This window comes from Argiope bruennichi, chromosome 11 (genome assembly GCF_947563725.1).
Source record: "Argiope bruennichi chromosome 11, qqArgBrue1.1, whole genome shotgun sequence".
Classification (NCBI taxonomy): domain Eukaryota; kingdom Metazoa; phylum Arthropoda; class Arachnida; order Araneae; family Araneidae; genus Argiope; species Argiope bruennichi.
The window spans coordinates 72212563-72239010 of record NC_079161.1 but is presented as its reverse complement, the minus strand read 5'-3'; the positions used below and the strand labels follow the sequence as shown (position 1 = coordinate 72239010).

Genomic DNA, 26448 nt, shown 5'->3' with positions numbered 1-26448 from the left:
TTAAAAAAAAATTCTCACTTTCGGCATCTTAATTCCATCATGATTTTTAAATTGTTTCAGATTCGAGCATTTCTCTCTTACTAAAAATATGAAAATTAAAATTGCTGTTTAGTTAATTATTTTCCAGGTGAGTTAAAAAATCGAGATGAATATGCAGACGATTTATAGATGAATGCTTAGATCCGTTAACAGAAGATTTAGTTTTTTTGTGTTGTTGTTTCGGCATGAAGCCAAAATCATGAAAACTATTTTTATACAATTTAAATTCTCAGAGAATCGTTTGCCAGACGCATTGCAATTTCATTTTCTCTCACTTTTTATTGGGAATCTTCATTTTCAATTCTTTGTTTTGATTTTTATCTTTCTTTCATAGTTCACTAGACTGAAACGAACCAATCGCTAATTGTTATCGAACAGAATCTATATAATTTTTTTCTTCCTTTTACTACATTTTAATATTTAATGCTTTTGGGAGCAAGTCCAAGAGATTTCTGTAGTTATTTAACAAAATATTAAAATCATCCAACATATAAAAATATATATACGTAATTTTTGTATTTCGTTTACTGCAAATAATTCTTTCTCACTTTTATAAAAAATAAATGTTTTCTTAATCAAAAAATTTCACGATTGTTTGTTTTCTTCTCCTTTAAGAAATACAATTTTTTCGGCTTATAAATAAATCTTTCTCTCAGTTTATTTGTAACCCAAATGTTACAATTTTTTTCCTATGATTTTCCGCAAGAATTATTTTACTCGGTTACTCCATGCTTCTATGCTTGCCATTAATCACTTTCCAAGGAGAGAATGTGGTAAAAAAATACCACTGATGACAAACACTAGTAAGTAGCGAAACACATTTTTCCACTGAAGCAAAATGTTACAAATAATGAAATTGAGTTTTTTTTTCTTTCATTCAAGAAATCATTGAATAAGTAAGAACATGGATTATTCTTAACAAATTGTTATTGATGTTGGCGAGAAAAAATGCTCAAATTCGATTTTGTCTTAAAAAGAATAACATAACTAGTGGCATATACTTTATACATGTTATATAAAAGAAATTTTATTTAGATTTTTTTTCTTAGGTCTGCAATAATTTTACTGATTTTGTTTTTGCTGTTTCATTTCTTTGATATGAATGAATGGAAAAATTTCTGCTCCTGTTATCAATTAATTGCCTAGGCTAATTAGTCAATTGAACCACATTTTATAGGATTGAATAGGATTTCTTCAGTGTCAAACTATTACTAAAAATACCTTTACTTAAAATTACAGCCTTTTAATTGTTAACGATGAATAATATAAATTTAATGAAATCATTCAACTATGAATTATTGAAAGTGCAAATTTTAAATTTATATACTATGTAATGAAGGCAGAAGTGAAATTCGACTTATGTTAAGGTTTCAGCTACACGACCGGAGGGTGCAAGTTCGAGACTCGGTTCCACTAAAATACTGTCTAATAGGTGAGTCTAGTACATGTTAAATTCGAAGGGAATAAACGCAATCTCCTTCGTGTGGTATGAAATCTTGATAAGGGAATGTCAATGCAGGTGTTGCTCTCGCCATCTTACAGAGGTTCAAAATTATGAGGTCTGTCCCAAAGTAGCTCTAGTGTTCCTTTAAAATGGCACGCTAATATAACTAAACTAAATTTCTTTGAACATTAATTATCTTAAACTCAATATGGGGAAAGGTAAGCAATTGTATGCCTTGATGGAGCAATGAATTTAATTTGAATTTCATTATTATTGTAAAAAAAAAAGACTGCTATAGATTGTAACTTAAATTATAGTTTGAAAGTTATTAAAATTGGAAAATACTGTACAGAAACTTAAAAAAATAATTTTTTTGAATTTTAAAATGCTGTAAAAATTATTTTTTGTGATAAAACATTTTTAAAAAAGCATAGCCTTAAAACAACTAAACTTTACTCCGTATTTAATATGCTTACAGTAGTGGCCAAAATTGTGGAAACATTTTGGACAATGCACAGTTTGGAAGTTTGAGGAATTATAGCAGCAAATTTTTAAGAGGAAAATCATAAATTTCTATATCAATTTCAAAATAATTGAATCAAAAATTAAAAAAAAATAATTTATATCTGACTAAGGGGTTTCGACCCTTGCTCGCTTTTGTTCGTCTACCCTGAGTTTGTTCGACAGTGTACGCAATGATGGTTACTTCCATTGAGCAAGTTTTTAAACTTCACTGGCCATTCGTTCAATGCTGTAAGAGATGAGATGCCATGATGAGAACATGCATTTTCTGATCGATCTACTTCTGATTCAAAACTCAAAGCCCCAGAATAAGAGCATTTTTTGATTATATCTCCAATATTGAAGCCTTGATTTAATAAAAACAAATACACTTCTAAAATAGTTGGAAATCCCTTAACTTTTCGAAACAGAACACATGATGAAAATACTTGTTGGAAATTGATTCAAAATTTGATAATCTATAGTTTAAATATTAAAAACATTTACCGAATCATACTGATATTACTTTGTGCATTTTATCGTTATTGCAATCATTTGTTCTTTGGATTGCAATTGCAATCATTAGATTATACTTCGAAATATATTTTGTTGAAATGTTATAAAAATCTGCAAATATGGCGAGAAGAAGCATTTTACCTCAATGTGCTTGCTGAAACACTAACTGACATGGTTAAAAAAAATTATCTATTTTTTTTCAGTTTCTCTCTCAAACATAGATATTCTTAATAATCTTAAGATTTAATTTCTTGAAGACAACAACACTTTCTCTTTGTATACTTCGAATACGGCAAAATAAAATAAAAAATAATGCCAATGCCAGAAGTAGGGAATTTTCACAGAAAGAGTATAAACTATTTACAAAAAATATTTCTAATGGAACTATTCTTTAACTTTGAAGTAATTTTTAACATTCACCTATAAAGATTCCAACGCATAAATACAATTCTTCCTATCCAACAAAGCCTCAAAGTTCCACACTATTGCAAACGATTTTTTTTAATTCAAAGTCAAAAGTTCAAATGGCTGAAGATTGATAGCTAAGTAGTTAGTTAGAATTTTCTTTCATCATCCAAACAAATAAAAACCAAACGACATCAATCTTTGTCAACCCCTAACGGTAGAAAGCTTTCATTTCCGAGATTATCACCTAGTTAAATGATTCCTGCCGACTGTAGGCTACCATTTTCCTCAGATCCCTTGAGCCACAAGTTAGTGGATTACAAAGGTTTTATACTCTTCTAGTCTTTAATAGTTAAGGAAGAATCATTTTCTAAAGTGTGTTTCTTGATCTGTAGAAAACTAGATTATGTTTTTGATTGTATGATCTTTTGATTGATTTCTTTATCACAAGACTGGTTTTTGTTTTTGATAATTGTTCAAAGTAAAATTCGCTGATGAACTGTTTATTTTAGAAATATGTTTTATAAAAAGTCCATGTATTAATTCTGTGGTCTTTCTTATGCGAATAATTTAATAATTCAGTTCTATAACACAGGAAGTAAATTAATTTTTACTTTTTTGATACTACGAATTTTTAAAAAAAATGTTCAAAGAAAAAATGTCGTACAAATCAAAACCTGAAACAACTCAGTTTTTTGAAGAATCTCTATATTTTAGACCTTTCTGACTCTTAAAAAAGCATATTTTTGGAATTACATCGATTTTCCTGCCGTTTCTAAATGTCTGTTTTGTTAACATGAATGCTGAAAAACACAATGAGTGAAAAACATGAAATTTGTTATGTAGTTTTTTGTAGATTGTAGATTTCTTTTTGTAGATTTCATTTAAATTCTGAACGAAGTGCATTAGTAGAAATCTTGTTTCTCTGTTCATTCTCTATTAAATGCAATAACTACAAAACATAAACGATCAGAGCAATGGTGGACGATAGTTATGAAGTCTAAATCTTTGTTTTGAATCTAGCATTTATACTCATCTGCTAGGAGAGGACGTTTGGACGTCTGGTTTTGGAAGACGTTTCGCCCCTGAATGACACCAAAATTTGACATAAAACTATAATTGCTTTCACTAGCTAACATGACGTTTTATAAATGATTTTTGGCATTTGGTTTTTTCCCCCTCATATTATAAATCTATATTAAATGTTCGACCAATGTTAATGGATTAACTAACGGCCTTTAAATTTTTGTATGAGAATACGATAATTTAAAAAAAAATATATAATTAAAATAAATTAGTTTTTGACATTTATATTAACGTTATGCACCTTGAAAATAAAGTCTTCCCCTGATACATGTATGAAACGAATAATTCTTTTCGTTAATTTGTACTTAACAGCTTAGTAAATTTCAACATATATTTCCCTGGCTTGAAAAATACTAAAGTTCTATTCCAGTTCTTAACGTAGGTTGACCTATAAATGTTATGTAATTCAAGACATAGCATCCCTTATACAAACCTTCAATGATTTCTGAAGTGGTCTGTTTAATATCCATATTTTGTCTATTCTTTTTGAAACAAAATGAGTGATTTCATTCCATAGTATCATAAGAAATGAGCTTTTTCTCTTTATCACATTTTATTTAAAAACTAAAATTTTGTTAATTTTTATTGTAGAGATTAGTCGCTTCACGTGTAAAATGTAAAGAACAGGGCTATTCAGTGTTAAATAAAATGTGCATCACTATTTTCAAAGATTATTTTATACTAATATTCTATCATACCGGCAACATTTTCTGTTCACCTTTTAGATCTATATAAAATGCTGATGTTTTAAAAATCATATGTTGTTTCTTTTCCATATAATGCAAAATTAACACACATGTTGCCTTGTATATATATATATATATATATATATATATATATATATATATATATATATATATATATATATATATAGGAAATTTTGAAGTGAAAGAAACGAACCATTCATTAAAATCTATATGTGTGTATAAAGAATGATTAAATTAGTCGATTAAATAGAATTTGAATCATAAAAACTACATGAAAGAACCTGAAACGATAAAATAAAAGTAAGGTATATAGTTAAAATTGTGATAAAAATATCACGCATTTTGCAAAATATTTTAACAATAACAAAATCGCGTCAAAAAAACGATTGAAAAAAAATTAAAGTATTTTTAAAGAAATTCGAACTTTTTGTTATTTATTAATGCAACAACAACAGTTCCAAATGATTTATTCTTTACATAAACTATAAATATACATTTTTATACTTTAACTATATTTACTGTTTTTTACGGCGAAAGAAAATAAACAGCAAAATTTCTGATGACACCATAGGCTAAGTTTTACATGGAATACTAAATATCCTTCGAAACTCACCTTAAACGAGCGAAATAAACTTTTAAACGCGAGAAAACTGATGCCCAAATACCGGAAGAGTAAAAAAGTAATAATAAAAATACATCAAACGCAAAACAAACATTAATAATAACAGGGTCTTCTTTTGCCAGTATTTTTAACGAAAAATATATTCAATGATTTCACTTTTGCGTGACAACACACACTCAAATAACGCAAAATCTCTTCAACTCAGTAAAGCAATATAAAAAATAAATGCAGAAAACCAAAAACAATGCAGATTCCAGCTGCTTGTTTAGGTAAACATTGTGCATATGTTTATTCTAGTAGAAACGGGAAGTTAACGGCCATTTGTTTATTCGGTTATTTTAGAGCGCTTATTTCTTTCTGCCCATGCTTGAACCCGGGATTGTTTAAAATGTGGAAAGAATAAAACAGATAGTTTTGTTATCAAAAAAAATAAAGGGAACAAAAGAATGTCGTATTTCATGGCTGTTTCAGCTTCCATTTTGTTTCTTTTTCTTCGGATAAACTGAAACCAAAGCGGAAATTCTGTGTCTTTTGACAATGCCAATAAAATAATGGTATTATGTAAGTGCTTTTGCCGTGGCTTTAAAATAAAATATATCGTATGATATATATAGTTTTCTTGCTGTTTTTTTTTCTCACGATTTATGTTGTCGGTTATTTAATAATTCTAGCGGAAATTCAGATAGCAAAGTGATGCATCAAACCGCCGAATAAACAAAGGTAGACTTAGAAGTAATGAGTATAATTTATTATCATGAAAAGACATTTTCTCAAATGTTTTTTGAGAATGGAGGAGGAAGAATCAGAGCTACATTTGAATATAAACACCTGTTATTAACTCCATAAATTTTTTTAAATTCTGGAGTGGTAGAAAATTTTAACGAGAATAATATTTTATTAGAAATAAGTATAATTTACATTTTATAGAATTATTAATTTATTCTATATTCAGTGAACTAATATTTTTAATCAGAAAATTGCACTTATTGTTTTTAATAAGTTTGAGTATTATAGTCCCTTTTTCTGTGAAAATTTCTTTATGTTCTATTTGTAAACCCTTTTCAATTTCAGAAAAAAATCCACAATTTTTAAATAACCAGTCATATTTCGAATTCAGCTTGATTCATAAAAAATTCAATTAATTTCAACTGCATTTTTCCTGCATAATCTGATATTTATTTTACCTTGAAATAGGGTAATTTTGATTTTCAAATGATGATAGATATTTATCCCCTGATTTAAACAAATATTTCATATTTTCTGTCCATTGTCTGTATGACGGTTACTAATGGGAATTAGAATTATTCGCCTTATAAATGTCTATTTATGGATAACCAACATCAACATTTTATTTTTCCTCGTGCAAAATATGTATGGCACAAAAAGTGAACGAATAGCTGCGCTCAACGTTAGGTTAACTGAATTAAGACATACTGATTAAAAAAATAAAAAAAAATAACAGCCTTTATTTTGAATTTACAGGATATGGTTCGTAATAAACTTAATATATTAGAGGACTTCATTTAATAATTTTACAATAAAATGTTGAAAGAAAAAACGAAATTAAAATTAATAATATTGTTGCATTAAATTTCAAGAGCAACATGAAATTAGGCAGTTCTATAAATATGGAAAACAATTAAATTCTTTTGCAATGATGAAAAGTATAGTTTCTAACTTTTTTTTTTATGAAATATGTATTCGAAAATGTTTTAAATCAAGGAAAATATTTAAATGCGGCTAAATTGTTATCGCTAAAAATTAATTTTATGTATTTTTAGGTGAATTAAAGTTTTATTTTCATACAATATATGTATTTTTTAATTATTGCAAAAATATCGATTTATTCCAATTTAATTAATTAAAATTTTAATTAAAATTTCAAATTATCGATCCAAGTTAATATTTTTATCTAAACTTTATTTTAGCTACATTTGATAACTCTAATTCAAAAATTATACCTGTAGGATGATGCAAGCCCAGACAGACAAATATATTTTTTATTTATATACTTTCTTAACAAATTGGAGCTTTCTACTGTCCGTTTGAATTATAATACTTACCTGCTCTTATAATGGCAGTATAATCACGTAATTGGAGGAATTATTAGGGGGATGCTTACAACTCAAAAATGCATCAAAACATATAAAAAATTCAGATGAGCTCTCAATACACCATTAATATTCATGTGTGAAGATGTAATAAAAAATTGCTTTCAACATTTTTAATCATCATCAAATATAACAAATCATCAAATTATATTTCAACAATTGATTGCCTTTGTAAGTTATCAAATTTTATTCACAGCTGCTAGTTGTATTAAAGACATAATGATAGGCATGCTTTGTGAATAGATTAATTAATTAAAAATAAATAATAATATATTAATATCAATAGATTTTTATTCTGTTAAAAATTTGCATTTTAGAAAATTGGTAAATATAAATGAATTTATTATGAAATTTGGGGAAATTAATAAAATCATGATAGCTCAAAATAATTAAAAATAATATGCATATTTTTATTAATTCTAAAAATAACAATATGAAATTTCTTGAAATAAAAGTACTGAGTTTCATAGATATTTTTTATATTTTATGAGTTTTTCACATTTTGAAACAAAATGCTTACTTATATAAATTAACATGAAGTCATTAAATTCGGCCAAATGATTTCTTCTTTGCAAAAGAAAGTGACAATCCAGACTTCCGTTTAGTTAAATGCGGAAGGCAACGATTTAAAATAATTTATTATGATTATCAGAATACTTACACTTCGTATCGGTCTTAAAATTCTGCAAAAAATATAATTTATAATTAAAAGAAGCTAAATCAAGATTTAATTTATTGTCATATAACACTTGATCAAAATACGTTACCTCTATAGAGATCAATGATTTTTAACGGAGCAATTCAAGATATAAATTCAAAAATTATTAGTAATGATTTGTGATATGTTTTATATTGCATTTTGAAATAAATTAATTTCCAAAATCTAAGTACCAATACTTCATATTTTAATATTCTACAAAATGCCCTCAAATGATGTAAAATCTGAACTGAAATTATTATTATTATTAGATAAAACACGAGATCTGAATATGTTATTTTTAAAGAGCTAAAATATTATTATCTAAGTTTATAAAATGTAAAATCAATAATTAATAGAAATAATTTACAATAGTTTTGCCATCGGATTTAAATTTTAAAGCTAGCTTTCATGCATAATGAAGAATATTCTTCATTATGCATGAAAGCTAGCTTTAAAATTTAAATCCGATGGCAAAACTATTGTAAATTATTTCTATTAATTATTGATTTTACATTTTATAAACTTAGATAATAATATTTTAGCTCTTTAAAAATATTCTTCATTATGCATGAAACATATTCTTATTTTTAAAAAAAGAACACTCTAGAACATATTCTTATTTTTTTTTTAAAAGAACACTCTAGGACATATTCTTATTTTTAAAAAAAGAACACTCTAGTTCATATTCTTATTTTTTAAAAAGAACACTCTAGAACATATTCTTATTTTTAAAAAAAAGAACACTCTAGAACATATTCTTATTTTTAAAAAAAGACACTCTAGAACATATTCTTATTTTTGAAAAAATAACACTCTTAAACATAATTTTATTTAAAAAAATCGTAAAAAGAAAAAAAAATCATTTGATTAAAAATATTAAAAAAAATCAGAAAAGGTAAATATTTCCTGTTACTAATAAGACAGACTTTTTGAAGCTTTATTTAGGAAGACTACACACTTTATTCTAATAAATAAATTTCCCACTCACCCCCTCTAACATGAACTTCCCTGCTAAGGATCGTCCCGACATTGTTCGAAGCCAAGCACTGATACACTGTATCATGCACGTCCTGCCTGTAATCGGGCTTCGAGAAAGGCGGGAATACCAAAGTGCCATCTGATCTCATGTGCCTCAATCCTGGCACGTCTTTCACAGCGGTGCCATCTCTGGTCTGCCAAGTGATCCTTGGAGTTGGGATTCCGTCGGCATTGCATCTGAGTTCTGTGCCACTGCTATTCGAAAATTCGATTCTAGAAGGAGGCTCATTTCGGAAGATAGGCCCTCTGGCATCTTTTCTTGCCGATTCGCAGCCGCCTAAAACAAACATAAATTATCAGTGTTTTCATATAGAATATGATTTCATATAGATAAAAAATAAAAATTCCATGTTAAACAGTGACATATTTCCAATGATTTCATTTGCAGGTTTAATCACACTGTTTAATAAAATGTCGTGTGAAACTATTGTCACGTAGGTACTCTAGTGTGGAACTCAATGACACACACACACACAAGAAGTAGAGCTAAACCAATTTATTAACTCAACTCTAAACAGAGTGACTGACAGATCTTTTGCTTTTATACTAGCAGGGAAAGTTCCAGAATACTTTTCTGGAGACAGTATGAAAAGTTCAGAACACTTATCTGGTAAACTAAAGAAAGGTCCAGAATCTGCTGGAACATGAAATAAAGGAAAACATAAAATCAAGGATTTAAATATTTATACAAATGGTGAATCGCATTGTCTCTAGCGGGATTCGAACTCACGATCTCTTAATTATGAGACCACTGCTATGACCATTCGGCCATGGAGAGTCGACTGCCCGTTTTCAATGCGGCACTATGGCACAATTATATTCTTTTGTTTTTCCTTACAGATCAATTAAATATAACGTAAACCTGTGGCGCAATCCAGTTCTTTATCATTTATTTAAAGACCAATTAAATAAAGCACTGTGAAAAATGTGGTATATTAAGATTCTGATTCTGATTCAATTTAATACCATGTTGTGGAAAACTCTACTACAATCAGGTTTATTCATTTTTTATTTATTAATCAAAAAAATGCTATGCTTAATGTTAGGTGACTTCATTAAAAATTCGTTTATTGGCGAAATTATGATTTTTATTTAATATTTTTAATGTCTCAACATGTTTTTTTTTATAATACAGTTACAGTGTTTTCCCCTAGATCTATTTTTCGGGAAGTTGCATTGATTTTTATATTTGCATTTTCATATGGTCGAATGCTATTTTACATATTTAGATGCAATTTTCTCAAATTCTAATCTTTGATTGAATTTTCTTACGAAAAACCACACAAACTAAAATCGAATGTATATTTTTTTTTTATCAAATTGGGTGAAATAATTTCTTAACATGTTCTACACTTCCTGAACTGGATAATAAATATTTTATTCATTCAGAAGTATTGTATATTTGTTTTATTGCTTTACAATGTGAAAAAAATTGAAAATTTCATATTATTTATCAATTGAATCCCAATCTTTAAAGAATGGATAGAAGCACAGTTTATTTCTTAGTTGAAGACCTGAATAATATATTTCTTAAGCAAACTTCAATATTATAAGCAAACTTATAGAATAACTTACAATAATTAAATTTTATAAGCAAGTTCATATTTAGATAAACTTCTAAACTAAACGATTCTTCCTTTATATCCTTTTTAACAAAAAGGGCTTTTTTTTTCAATTAAAAAAATAAACTTTTGCCACTTAATTTTCATAATTTGGTTTCTTAGATGTTTTCTAGATTTTTTTTAACCAAATATTCAAATTTTCAAAATTATAAATACCGTTTAATTAATTTATTATTTAATTATAACTAACTTACTGTTTTTCAAAAAATTAATCCCATATGTAATCACATTGATTCTTACATTATATTAGTCATGTTAATATTAAATAAATTAAATAAAATTCTAATAAATTAATAATATTAAATTAAATCCCTTGTAAAATTGCAGTGCTTTTTAGTGTGCTGCACATAATTCACTAGAAAGTGTATTTTTTAAGTATTATATCAGAATATGACATATTTCGCACCTTACTTATCATTTACAGCTCAGTTGTGGTTGCTACAAAGTTAAATAAATAGTGGCGCATTAAGAAACAATCAATGGATTGCAGGCAGACGATTTTAATTGCGTCAACTGAAAAACAACACGTAAGCCAATAGTTATCTCTAGATCAATCAGTAGCAGATGGCTCTAAATGCAAATAAATACATTTGCCTTAAACAATGTTTGATGTATTCCAAATGCTTTATTTATTGTTCAGAATTAAATGCAAAACTTTAGTTAATCCATGTTTTGTTTTGTTTTTCAGTTTTTAATGGATAAATAATTTGGTAAGCTGCTATTGATTTTCCTTTAATTTTCTTTTTATATTTTGTAGAAATTTGCTTATATTTTTATCAAATAACCTTAATAACAAGAAATAAAATATACTAAAAGAACCTTCCATAAGTTTCTTGTATTAAAAATAATGTATATGGTTTGATTGTCGCGTAGATAAATGAAAAGTAGCAAGCAATTAAACTGTTCTCAATTTTTCGTTGATTTCAGTGGCAGATTATAAAATATCATATACAGAACTTTCCTATTGTTTTGAGCCTATAATTGACTCACATTGGTTTTTCATTAAAATTATGTTTTTGCAGCAACCAAAAAACAGCACATTCGATAAAAAAACTTTACCCTCTAATTTCTTATTTTTTTGTCCTTATATCTTTGCCCAATAGTATTAATGACAGATCATAAACATATCAAATATAGGGAGTCATTAAAGAGATATTTATGGTTTCATTTTAAATCATAATTTTACGACTGTTTTATGCGAGTACCGTTATTTAAAATCCAAGCAAACAAGAGACGATGAAAAATACTTAAATGTTGAAAAACTATCTTATATCCATGCAACTTTAAATATCACCAGACTTTTAAATTAAATCAATAACAAGTTTATAAGCCTCAAATGACTATTATTTTAAAATTAACTGGATATTAACTTAATATCAAATAAACTAAAAATGCATACACCAATTAATATTTGACAATGATTTAATGTTTCTAAGTTTCATTTTTATGGAGATTATAATCATGTATTTAATTAGAACTCTCATTAAAACGCAGATATTAAATAAGAATTCATTTTAATGATGTTCAAAGCAATATATGATTTCAAAGTTAATGGCAAACACATTCCCTTAATGTAGTGGATAAACTCATAAAACACACAGTTGTATTTGTTTAGAAAATAAAATACAATTCCACAAACAGTTCAGTTTCTTTTATTAGGATTTCGACATAAATAGAAACGACATTTTATGTCCTAAAACAAAAAGAATGGTCGGTCCTGGAATGGGAGTTATTCGAGTTAAATTTATGGTCAATTAAATTTAAACATTTGCATTTTTAAGGAAGGTATATCAATCCAATTACACAGCCTTATATTTGTTTCTGTTTTAACCGAAGGCCATGAAATACGAAGCACAGAGCAGATAATGGCTATTACGACTGTGCAAAAGCTTCATTATGACTTCTGGTAACACATTCTTTCCAAATTATGTGCTTTAATGAGGCAAATGTAAATGGGAAACTGTAAAAAAAGAAAAAAAAAAAACAGCGAGCACCATGTTTATGGAATTAAGGGTTTTTCCTGCACACCAGAGGAAATGACAGCAAAAACTGAAAATTACGATAAAAACATACGAGCTATTTTTATTAATGGTTCTTTTGGAGAATATGACGCCTTAAAAACATTTTTTTTTCACCGAAAAAGTTGGAAGACTTGTTTTGTATCTACATTCACTTCTAATGGAATTTTTTTGTGTGAGAGCAGTATTTTTTAGTTTTATTTTGAATAAAGCTGCGAGCTACAAAAAGGGCAGAAAAAATGCTGCAGATAAAAAAAATCGTCCGGTAATAATAACGCCATTTTAAAGCTATTGGAATTTTTATTTACAGTGATAATGAGTTGACCATTTTTTGTCAGTGTATTGTAGTTCAAATTTTTTTTTCTCTACAGTCATTCAAATGGGTTTGTTTTATGTTTTTATGTTTTGTTTGCTTTTTAAATCTTGAGGGTAAAAATAATTTCAAACAGCCAGGAATGTTTCAAATTCCGGTTAATTAATTCTTTTTTGACACTTATTAGTAACCAAAATTTTTTTTCTTTAATTATAGGATGAAAAAGAAGTTTAATTTTCATGTTATTTTTTAAACATCTTTATTTTGAAAGCACTTTTTTACTTAATAGATAATTTACTAATAACAATAAATGAATTCTTATCAAAGAAATTATTCTTACGCTATTAAATGCATTGTTATTTATATTTCAAAGGGATTTTATTTTATAAATTGTATAAAGACTTTATATTTTCCTATATTAAAAAAAAATATTTAGTTTATCTTCTTTCGCAAGTAGTATTATATACTTTTAACTCATTTTGTATTGAAAAAATAGTGATAAATTTATGTCTTATAATGATTACTTATACAAAAAAAAAATATTTCTAAATTTTTCTCAATTTAATAGATTTTTTTTAAATAATGAAAATTTTATAAGCAATAATCCTAGATTTCCTCTTAAAGATTATCACTTTTAATTTTAATTTGAGAATTGCCGATTAGAATGTATTATATTTTTTTGCTAATATAAAATTTTATGAAATTCTGAAAATACTAATATGAAAAATATATTTTATTCATTGCACTAATTATGTCATTTATTAATTCAGAATAAAAAAATAATAAAATAGCATGAGTTCTGATTTCATCTATCCCTTCTATCGTATCACAAGAAAATGTTCTATCATCAAGTTATATATTATGTTTTCAGAGAAATTAATAAGATATTTGTTTAATTTCATCAATAAATGGTTTTATCTAATTGAAAATAGTCAAAACTGTACTTTGTCTTTAAAACCAACTACTTATATTAAAAAGTTTAAGTGGCAGATATTCCTTTAAACACATCCATCATTTTGTTAAATTTAATTATTTGGTATTAGCGGATATATGCAATGATGTTCAGGATCAGAACTCTTCTACTTCTAATATTTTTAAAGAAATAACTATTATTGTATAGAAATATTTATTTGATAGCTTGAAATACTTTTTAAATAAAATAAAATTATCTATTTAATCAATCACACAATTTTTTAAAACTGCCGAAATCTAATCTTTCCCATAAGATAATTAATTCATATATATATATATATATATATATTTCAAAAATATAAAAAAACAAAGAAGAGATTAAACAAACATTTGAAACATTTAATAAAATAGTTTTATTGCTCATAAATATGCAAAAATAAAATAATTTGTTCTTGATATAATTTTTCCCCCTTTTTTCTTCCAAAACTCTTTTAATGCTTTGTGGCAAAAGAAATTCAATGTAATTTTGGGATTCAATAATAAAAGAATTATTACAAATATTGTATAAAATTAATTTTGTAAAATTTCATAAAATAAATAAAGCAAAATGAACGGAAAAAAATTTGTATATCTGAAAAACTAATTTTTGAAACTTTAATACGATTTAAAAATATTAATTAAATAATATTATATATATATATATATATAATCCATTTTCCTTTTGAAAAATTAAAAAAACTTCAAGTTTTAAGGGAATGTAAATGAGGCAGGTGAAAAGATGAAACTTCGAATTTTAAAACATAAAAATAAAAATATGTATGATGTGATGATTTGTTTTGAAGTTGCTGCGTAAAACGGTAACATTTCAGTTAATTTCTATTTAATTGAATATTTAATCATTGTTTGCATATTATATGGTTGATTTTATTCTTTTTTTATGCAAAAAACATAAAAGTGCTGAATTTTGCTGTTAGGCCTAATTTCGGAGAGGAAATGTGGAACCTAGAAACATACATGCATAATCACAATTAATTTTATATATATTAAAATTATAAGATGTTTCAGCTGCCTGGATGTTTAAAGTTATCAATAAAACATTAATCACTTTACAGTATTTAAATTGTTTATGAATACTAAATATTGATTGAATACTAAATAATTATGATAATATATATGAAATCTACTTTATATGTATAAAATAAGTTAAAGTATTTAAATTGATTTGTCTAATTTAGCTTTAGAAATAATTTCCTGAATAAATAAAAAAATCAATTTTATTAATATACATATATTTATATATATATATATATATATATAATTAATTTTTTATATTACGTATATAACAATATATACATATAACATATTAGCAAATCAAAGTTAAAAAATAAATTTATCAGAATTACTTGACATTAATAAATATCACTTCACAAATATCAATTATAAATATAATAAATATTAGGACATTAACGATTAATTAAAAGTTATTAGTTAGAGAGTCTACAAAATTATAAAAAGACTGAATTAAAAATATTTTTAATCATTTTTTTTAAATTTCTATTTTCGCAAAAAGAGAAAGGACAAATCGATGCCAGAAAGATTTTTGTAGAAATGAAAACGCAGATAATAAAAAATAGGAGTAAAAAAGTAGTAAACTCGATATAGGTCAGCTAGCTTGCAATTTATTCAAATATTCGTTAGACCAAAAATCCCTATAAATATAAAGCCATAATATTTCAGTAAAAATAACTGTTGACTTAAATTACAATCATTCTCGTAAAAAAGAAAAGCCAAGCAGAAAAAATGTCAAATATGTATTCGATTATTCATTTTTCAATGAGCAATCTCATGCAATAAATGCACCAGCAGTCATTTATGATTTAACAATAAAACTGTAAAATCGGAATCTTAAGGAAAATATCTATCTCCAGCCTAAAGAAGATAATAAGTGAACCGTAAGATGACTCACTGATAAGCATTTGAAAGAAAGAAATTCCATACTGATGGAAAACGGATTTTAAAAAACAGCGTCATAAGGGTATAGATTTAACAAAGTACCATTTCAAGAATGTCACAAAAATCGATCTAGGGATAGTTTTTTTCCTTACTTTAATCTCTGTAGTTTCAATCCAAATGTCTTTGTCTGTAATGATTTTTTTTTCTAAGATAAAGGATTTTAGAACCATTGTGATAACATTTTTTTCGAAAATATTTGTTTTTATATTTCAACGTCAAAAATTATTTTCTTATAAAATAATTTATTTCGACTTCGTAAATATTACATTTCTTTGATAGAGAAAATTGACAGTATATCGTTTGCTAAATTTAAATTCCAACGATTGACCATCTGCTATATTTTATCATGCAAACAAACTGAAAACAACAGATTGTTCGGAGAAAACTTTATTTTCACAAGGTTTTTTTTTTTTTTGTTTGTTTGTTTGTTTTCACATCGGAAAATATTTGACAGTTAAAATATTTGGATATATTTTGAACACTTCTGCCAGATTTTTTGTGACAAAGAGTTGAAGATTGTGTATTACATGAAATAAGAATATATCTTAATTATATGTATGTGCAATACTTTTAATAAATTAAAATAAATTCTGCTCTGTAGTCTGATATAAAAATAATTATAAAATGTATTCGAAAAAAGAAATGAAATGTTTTCAATATCATAAAAACATTGTTACATATCATATAAATGCTAAAGCATTTCAGGTTCTAAATGATTCATCATTTTTAGAGTCCAATAAATATATGAAAAATTAATGTTTTTAAAGAATAAAATCCTTAAAAAAAGTTATGACACTTTTTTTATACAATATAAAATAAGTTAATACTAGTAGCACACATGCAGACTTGGAAATTTACAATAAAATAAATTATATTGCGAACTGTGCAAAATTTAAAAATGATTAAGAAAGAGAAAATTTCCTGTTATCTGTCTCTATTAATTAATGGTTGGAAAAATAATAATAATAATAAAGAAGTTTTTATAAACTTTCTTTCGCTTGAACAATTTTTTATTATCAAAATTTTAGACATCAAAGGAAAATGTTAAAAATACTAATTACTAAATTAATAGTGTAATCTTTATTATTTAAGGCTTAGGAATTTTTAATTTATTTTATCCGGAATTTTCAAATTTTTATTGTATAGTCTGCAATTCTTTAAGCTTTACAATTTATTTTATCTTCCACATTTTTATATTATTTTTCATTCTGGTGAAATAGTGTTATTTTTAAATATTTATTTCCATTATTTTTTACATCTTAATCTTTAATATATTTATTATTTATTTTTATTACCAGATATGATGTCAGGTTCTTTTTAAGTCACTGCATGATGGTGCTTTTGCTTTTTAATTATAACTCGGTGAAACCAAGCTTTAATCCTACAACTTTAAAGTAATATATTAGCATCAGACTGGCATCATTTAGCTCAGATTGGCATCTATTTGGACCATATTGGCACCTAATGGGAAAATACAAAAGTACTTTCCCATTAGCACAACATCAGTAACAATGCGCCAATCTCTAACGTCAGTATTTGACTGACGTATTTAGCTACTATACTGACTATGCTGTCCCCAATATTTGGTGGCAATATATAGTTTGGTGAAAAATGGTGCCCATATTTTAGCTTGCCAACAATTTCTTGGTTTCATGTTTGTTTGGAACTAACGCTAACATCAGCAACCTTTTAGCTATTTTTAATGCTTATAACCTTATATTCATTATATCGATGACGCCTGATTTCATACTTGCTTGATATAGAAAAAATAATAATAAATAAAAGAAACGTTACAAAGTTTAAAAATCTGGATAAAATTTTCGGCATTACGTTTTTTTTATTGTCTAATTTACATTATCACGAATAATTTAACTTGTTGATGGTTGGTATTTGTTAATTGAGAGGTACTTCAAAAATTGAAAACTATGCAGTTGTACTATAACTACACAGAAAAAAATATAACTTATAACAATATAAAACTATAATACGTGGAAATATAAGTGAGAAACGAAATTCTATCGTTCCAAGAATGGAATAAACCAATCTGAAAATGTATAAAAGATTGTAAGCTAATTAAAGTTTTGCAAAGGGAAAGTTAAGTTTACCCTCATAAGTATTGTTGCACATAAAACTGTTGTATATTGTAGCATATAAATTAAAAACATTTTATGTCATTCATACAGCACGTTCAGAGTGAAATTGTCTGTAGAAGAAAAACCCTTTTAAAATTTTATTTTCTATTAAATTAATAGGAATATTTAATTCATATATAATAAATAGATATATTACAAGTATTAAGTCTTTATAACGATATTTTTAAAAATTGTATTTAATTAATTCTTAATAATGGTAAAATTGGTAAAAATTCACTTTAATAATGGTATTTAAAACTTTGTGTTGCAAGTATTATGATTCGGATGAAATGAAGAAGAAGAACATGAAATATCATTATTATTAGACTGAAAGAAATCTAGCAGAAAAAGAATGCAACTATTTTCTATGTAAATATTATTTTTAAAAACACTTCAATATTTTAAAACCTAATAGGAGAGATTAACTGTACTTGGTTAATGGTAAAGGAATAGGACTATTCCATTCCGATATAATGCATATTACAATTAATTTACTTTTGCAATGATATTTAAAAATTTGAAATGTAAATATTATGATTTAAATAAAATAATGGAGAAGAACACATGACTCAACGAAGACTGGAAGAAAAAGAATACAGATATTAATTGTATAAATAATATTTTTAACTAATAAAACAATTCGATGGATATTTTTTACTTAATAAGAGAATTTAACGATATTTGGTTAATTGTACATAGAACTATTTCATTCAGTTATAATAAAATGTTATGTTACATTAATACATTTTATAATAGTATTTAAAAATTGTATTGCAAATAATTTGATTTAGATAAAATTTTGAAGAAGAATTAGACTCAACGAAATTTGGCAGAAAATAGATACAATTATTAGGTACATAAACAGTGCTTTTCTTCGATAAAATAGTTTCTTTTTTAACTTCAGAGGGAAGATTAACGTAATGTGATTTTCAGAAAACCATTAAGAAATATTAACTCAAAAAAAGAAAACAAGAAATGTTTGAGCTCTTAGCAAATATTCATTTTCCATGAGCTCCAATTCTTTTAAATATTCTTCAGTATCGAATAATTGTCAAAATAAAACGCAACTGCATAGCAGAAATTTTTTTTATATATATACGAAACCAAATATTGATTCAAAAAATAGATATGCATGAAAAATGAAAAATAAATGAAATAAAACCAGCGAAGAGAAAAGAAATCAAATACATAATCATATTTTCACCCTTCACTGAACAAGTCACATTCAATAAAAAGCATCAGCAGTCATTTATGATTTAACAATAAAATTGCAAAATCTGCATTGAAAGGAAAATACCTATCTCCAACTCCTAAAGAAAATATTAAGCGAACCGTAAGATGATTGACTGATAAGCAACTAAAAGAAAAAGAGTTCAGCAGCGATGGAAAACGGATTTTAAAAATAACATTATGAGGATAAGGATTTAACAAAGTACTATTCCAAGAATGGCACAAAAATCGATTCTCGTATAGATTTTTCTCTACTTTAATCTCTGCAGTTTCAGTCCAAATGCTTTTGTCTTGGAAGTTTTTCTTTTCCAGGATAAAGTACTTTAGTTCCCGATGACAGCGCTCCTCGCAAGATCTTTAATCTTTGTGTTTCAGTTCCAGAGCGAATTTTTCAAAGGAAATGATACATTTTAGCTGGTAATGGTAAATCCTTTCTGTTAAAAAAATGTGGAGATGTATTGTTATGCTGCAGTTTGAATACTAAGGATCGATGTGTCAGATGTTTTGTCATGCAAAAAGATTTGAAAGTTTTAAGATTTGTAGGTGAAATCGAATGGTTTGAAAAATGAGTTTTATTTTTGACAAGTTTAGAAAATTGTTATGTTTTTATAACTTGTTTCTCAAGTGTGCACGTTAAATGCATCATAACAATACTGTGTAATAAATACGATTCTTTACGTATTTATTACACCTCGTTGTATAACGCAGCTGGTTTCAGAACAGAGCAGAGCTTCAGTATCAGAGCGAAATTTTGAAACAAAATGCTACATTTTACTGGTAATAGTATATTTTTTCTATTAAAAAACGTGGAAATGTATTGTTATGCTGCAGTTTGAATACTAAGGATCGATATGTCAGATGTTTTGTCATGCAAAAAGATTTGAAAGTTTTAAGATTTGTAGGTGAAATCGAATGGTTTGAAAAATGAGTTTTATTTTTGACGAGTTTAGAAAATTGTTATATTTTTATAACTTGTTTCTCAAGTGTGCACGTTAAATGCATCATAACAATACTGTGTAATAAATACGCTTCTTTACGTATTTATTACGCATCGTTGTATGACGCAGCTGGTTTCAGAACAGAGCAGAGCTTCAGTATCAGAGCGAAATTTTCAAACAAAATGCTGCATTTTACTGGTAATAGTAAATTTTTTCTATTAAAAAACGTGGAAATGTATTGTTATGCTGCAGTTTGAAAGATAAGGATCGAAAAGGATGTTTTGTCATGCACAGGATATGAAAGCTTTAAGATTTGTAAGAAGAATCGAATGGTTTGAAAAATGAGTTTTATTTTTGACAAGTTTAGAAAATTGTTATATTTTTATAACTTGTTTTTCAAGTGTGCACGTGAAATGCATCATAACAATACTGTGTAATAAATACGCTTCTTTACGTATTTATTACGCATCGTTGTATGACGCAGCTGGTTTCAGAACAGAGCAGAGCTTCAGTATCAGAGCGAAATTTTCACACAAAATGCTGCATTTTACTGGTAATAGTAAATTTTTTCTATTAAAAAACGTGGAAATGTATTGTTATGCTGCAGTTTGAAAGATAAGGATCGATAAGGATGTTTTGACATGCACAGGATATGAAAGTTTTAAGATTTGTAAGTGGAATCGAATTGTTTTAAAAATGAGTTTTCTTTTTTGATAAGTTTAGAAATTTGTGATTTTTTTTATAACGTGTTTTCCAAAAAATGCACACTGGCTGCATCATAAAGGATGTTCCAAAATTAGCGCAAGTTTTGATTTGACGCATTTTGTGCAGCAAAGTTTTGGCAGCCTATAAAAAACTTTTGACAGTTAATAGTTTAGGGTGAGTAAAAAGGGAACGTTATACGATAGAATAATGTGTTAATGTAAGAGTTGAATAATATATTACCCCATAAAAAGAAATCCATTGATATTAAATCACACACTTCAAGGGACCAATTCTCAAATTTTCAAACTGTTCCGGCATACTTTCATTATTTTTGAAATTTTATTCAACAATGCAAGCACATTGTTCTATCGTGTAATTCTTTATTTTTACTAACCCTAAACTATCAATAATCTAACCCTAAGCTGTCAAAGGATATTTTTAATAGGGTTGTCAACACTTTACTACACGAATGGTGGCAAATTAAATTTTGGCATAAAATTTTGGAACACCCTTTATAAAACTGTATAATAAATACATTATTCTGACTGAAATAAAGATGAGAGAAATGACCCTTTACAAGCCTTTGTTCTTGTTCCTTTATTAAAATTAAAAACATTATTACTGATTAATAAATCCTTCAAAATTGTAAAGCTAATGAATCATCTATTATATCTTATATTTTTAGAATTATTTTTAAAATAAGTCTTCCGAGTTATACTGTGCTATATAAAAGTATATATGTATAAAAAGAAATAATATAAACACTTATAAAACGCACAGTAAAAATTATACTGTGTGTATAATGACAATAATGTAAAAGACTTTATTTACTTTCCAGCAAATAATTTATCACAAAAAACGACAACTACATTGACGGAGTTAAGGTTGAGTCCAAAGGATCATCGCTGACCACGGTACAACTATTTCTGCTGGAAGCACGTACCATCATTGATAGGGGATAGTCGAGCCCACACCATTTCTGTCCCCGCCAGAGTGTCGAAAACCAACAAGCATGCCGAAAGTTTCTAATCCACATATCTGAGGTATATCCCCCGTTGCATAGATTTTATGGTTATATAAATACTATAATGTTATCTTTATAGAGGTTTACTAACCCTAATTTTAGAATGAAAGTTGAATTCTATTGAATTGATTATGTACTTAGTTCAATAGAATCTAACTTTAAGCTACAATTAAGTTAAAATTTTAAATGTATTATTTTTAAAGTCTTAATCATTAAAATAAAATCTCTAGAATACTCATAAAATGTTTCCAGTTACCCTATAATTAATTTTTTTTAGTTTTATTCCATCTTTCTCTCTCTGTGTGTAAAAAAATAGAGATAGAGAATATGAAAGAAAAAAGTACGTCTTAAGTGGTGTAAGAATTTGTTTATTTTCATTTCAATTCTTCTGCTAACATTACAGACAAATAAAAAGAAAAAAAAACATCACTTAAAGATTTTTAATTTTTTCTATAAAATAATTTTTTACTTTTTCGTAGATGAAATATATGAAGAGCGATTATTAAGTAAATTATTACGTAAATATTAGGAAATATTGCAATTGCATAAGAATTTGAGGGCGATATTTTGACGAATCCTACGTATATACGTTTCTACTATGATACGTTCGGATCTCTTTTAGTCAGAAAAACACCTTTTTGGAATTATACTTGCCTCTCGTGAATACTATAACTAAAAAAATGCTTTGAGATCTATGATAAAATTTGGTATATGATCTTTATACGAAGTTTATAAATTTCTATCAAATTCTATTTTCTTTCTATCCTATTCAAATCTTATTCTATTTCTATTCCTTGAACGAAGTCTATTCAATTAAATATTTTGGTCCGTTTCTTTGGATATAAGCTTACTCGACGCCTACAAAATGATGAGAATTGAATGGATGAAATTTGGTGCAGAGATTTTTAATCTAAAATGTAAATATCTGTTTAATTTGAAACCCAATCGTGAAAAAGTTGACCAACAGTTAATCTGTACTTTCATAACGTTTAAACCCGATGGCTTAAAAATGTAATGATTTAAATATATAAATTATGGCATGTGAATTAGAGATTATAATTGAATTTGCTTGTCCAGTTTTGGATTTATTCGATTAAAAAAAGGGTTAAAAATATACATTCAGTATTCTAATTTTTTTTGCATCGGCAACCCACAATTTTATCTCCAAAACAATGGTCACATTCAAACGCTATTTAGCTCTTTTGTAAATAAAGTTCGCTTATATTATGTGGTTAGTACTACATGATACGTTTACATGTTAGTACTACATGATACGTTACATGTACAAGTACGTTTATTTGACCATACGAGATCGTTTGAGGAAACCATTCCAAGTGGTAAAACTAGTGCACATTTTAAAAGACGTAAAAAAATTTAGCACATATTTTATTAAATCGTTTTATATGTCATATATATTTATCATTGATTTCTCGTGTGTTTAAAGATTTCTTCGTTTGTCAAAAATTGCTAATAAGGTATTCTTTGTCATTGATTTAGAAGATGTACCACCCCTTCAAGTGAAGCAATACTCAACCGATTATAAAGGATAACTGCAACTGATAGGAAGTAAAATATTAACTAAACATTTTATTTCTCTTAATAAATTTAATTTTCCGATTATATATTCGAATTTCATCAATCAAAATATTTCTTTTTATATTCCGTGTATTAGAAAGTAAAAATTACATATTAATAGATTATTAAGAATATCAGAGGTTTTCTCTTATTATTGCTTTGGTTTTTATTTATTTATTTATTTGAATATGAAATGCTCAAAGATTATTTAACTAATCATTCAGACTGATGTATGACTAAAAAAATGCATTCTTTTATTTATTACTTTATTTTCAAGGTTACTTTAAAAATTTGTATCCGTTTTGGAAAATAACAACGCTAAAATACAATTGCATTACTCCTAATGAATAAAGTGATGTTGCAGCTGTAATTGTCATAAGAAAGTTTATTATTAACGACTCTAGACAATGAGAGACATTGAGATTCTTAATTAAAAACCAGAAGAACCTTGAGAATTACACCAGAAAAAAAAACCTTGAATTAAATGAAAGCAAGAAAAATAATTCTTTTTCCTCCAAAGGATAGTTAGAGAAGCTTTCTGACTACAAATTAGAAAAAAGAACAATTCCATGCAACTCAGAGTGAGTAAAATATTTGTTTTCGCAGTCTCTCTGAAAGACTTGTGTATTTCTTCACTTCTTATTTTGGAGTGGTAAAAAAGAATATTTGGCAGAAATGACATATCTCTTGGAAATATGACATTCAAGTTAGAGCAAGCGACAGAAAAAAGGGAATGTTGTATCAAGTATCATATTCTGGTAAAGGCGGAAGTGATTTGAGGGGAAAGTAAATGGTTTAATGCAGGTTGCCCTTTCGCAGTTGTTCCTGAATCTCTTGATGTTTCATTCCTGTAAAAGTAGCAGCCAGTTTTCGGCTACCAGCTGTTTGACTTCCCTTCCTGATTTTAAATTAAAATATATGCATACAGAAAATTGTATTAACAATCAAAGAGTGTATGATGTTTTTAATCTTTACTAAATAGTATTTTTATAGTGTTTAATATTTATTTATAAATAATGTTCGCATAGAGATCTAAAAAAACCTTGTGAAAACCGAACACGTACCAGACTAATAAATAAACAAGTAATATATATAACAAAATTTTTAAGTCAATTCCTACGTATTTTTTTATATTATTTATATATATCTTATATTATTTATGATCGGGTTTCACGTCAGTAATCTCGGAGACAAACTCAGCGACTATTTGGCGACCAAATAGAAATGACTGGACGAATTAAATCAAGTAATTAAAAATTATTTAAATTAGATTGATTAATTAAAATTAGTTAATTAAATTATAAATTAATTAATTCAAATTATTTGAATAAAAAAACTGAGTTGACATCAAGTGTCATCCACTAAAAGTTTAAAAAAATGTATTTGAACTTGAGTGGATAGATAAAAAGTATTTTATTAACGATTGAAAATTTGAATTATATATATAGGGAGAGAGTGAACTAATTGTAGGAATTGAAAAACAAACCATATAGAAATGAAATAAGTTTAAGTTAAATGATTAGGCGAATATCTTAGAGTCCCTGTACGGAAGGGGTCTTATAGAAATAAGTATGACAGTATGACCAGCATTTAAAATGCTGATAATGTCATAAAATCAAAACAATTCGGAATGAAAATTAAATTAATTTTTACTTTCTCGTATACGTAGTATAGAGAAAGTGTAGCAATCGTTAAAAAAAAAATCCGAACTTAAGATTTTGACGAATCTCCCTGTGTTCCAAGAACATATTTTTGAAAAATGCCCGTCTGTCTGTGACAATGATAACTCAAAAACGTTTTGAGAGTGAAGGGCAAAATTTAGTATATGGTATTTGCTCTAAATTTGTAGATTTACATTAAATATTTTAGCAAAATTCATTTGGAGGAAGTTTGTCTGTCCGGCTGTCCGAATATAAGTTAACACGAGAATTATAAATCTAATGAGCTAGACGGATAAAATTCGGTAAACAAGTTTTATATTTTTAATATACACGCCTTCCAAATGTTCAACAATATCTAACAAAGATTTGACCATTTTTCCGCCTGTACTTTCAGAAAGATGTACTGTAAATTTGTACGATAAATCAAAAACTTATCGATTTAATTATATAAAATTTAGTGTAGAATTATGTCACTACAAGTGTAATCCTGTGTAAAATTTCAGTTTCAATCTGATTGGAAAAACGACTGTAAAACACAAATTCGATTTTCGGATACTGTTAATGATATATAAGGATTAATCGCCAAATAATTCGCCAAGGATGACACGATGGATTCAGTAAAAATGCTAAACTCCCACCAAAGGTAAATATTTTGTAACTATTATACACCTATGTCATTCAAAGGTTCTTTGGCATTGCAAATTCATCAGAGAAATATTAGAAAGTTTTGCTGAAACTTCTCCTACTAGTTAACTAGTGTAAGCGCAGCAGATGCCCCTCAATTTCAATCATCGAAGCAGATGATACCAAATGATTTGCGATTCAATTAATTTAATATTTATATGCAACGATATAATGCTTTAATATCATTCTTCTGCTTCAGTGGTGTAACAATCTCTGATGGGATTTGGCCTTTTTTAGAATTCAATTTCAGGCCGTCCTGTTCTAATCTAAACATTTCCAGTTTGTCACCTTAATCGTTTCGACAAATCTAAGGCAATAAATCTAAGTTCTCCCTCTTTTTTTGGGGGTACCAGATGGTTTAGACAAAAATATATTTTTAATGGCTAATTGCCTCAATCCTTAATATGTTTTGAACATTTAAACATTTATATTGCTATAGAATTAATAATATC

General features: G+C 26.7%; 1 protein-coding gene across 4 annotated transcripts in view; it reads right to left on the bottom strand.

Annotated features, from left to right (window-relative positions):
* Positions 1-26448, bottom strand: part of LOC129957164 (cell adhesion molecule Dscam2-like) — a 759520-nt gene that overhangs the window by 537376 nt on the left and 195696 nt on the right. For all 4 annotated transcript variants that reach the window (XM_056069342.1, XM_056069344.1, XM_056069343.1 and 1 more), the window contains exon 2: positions 9120-9446. In XM_056069342.1, the coding sequence (XP_055925317.1) occupies positions 9120-9446 (327 nt within the window). The remainder of the gene's footprint in view (positions 1-9119; positions 9447-26448) is intronic.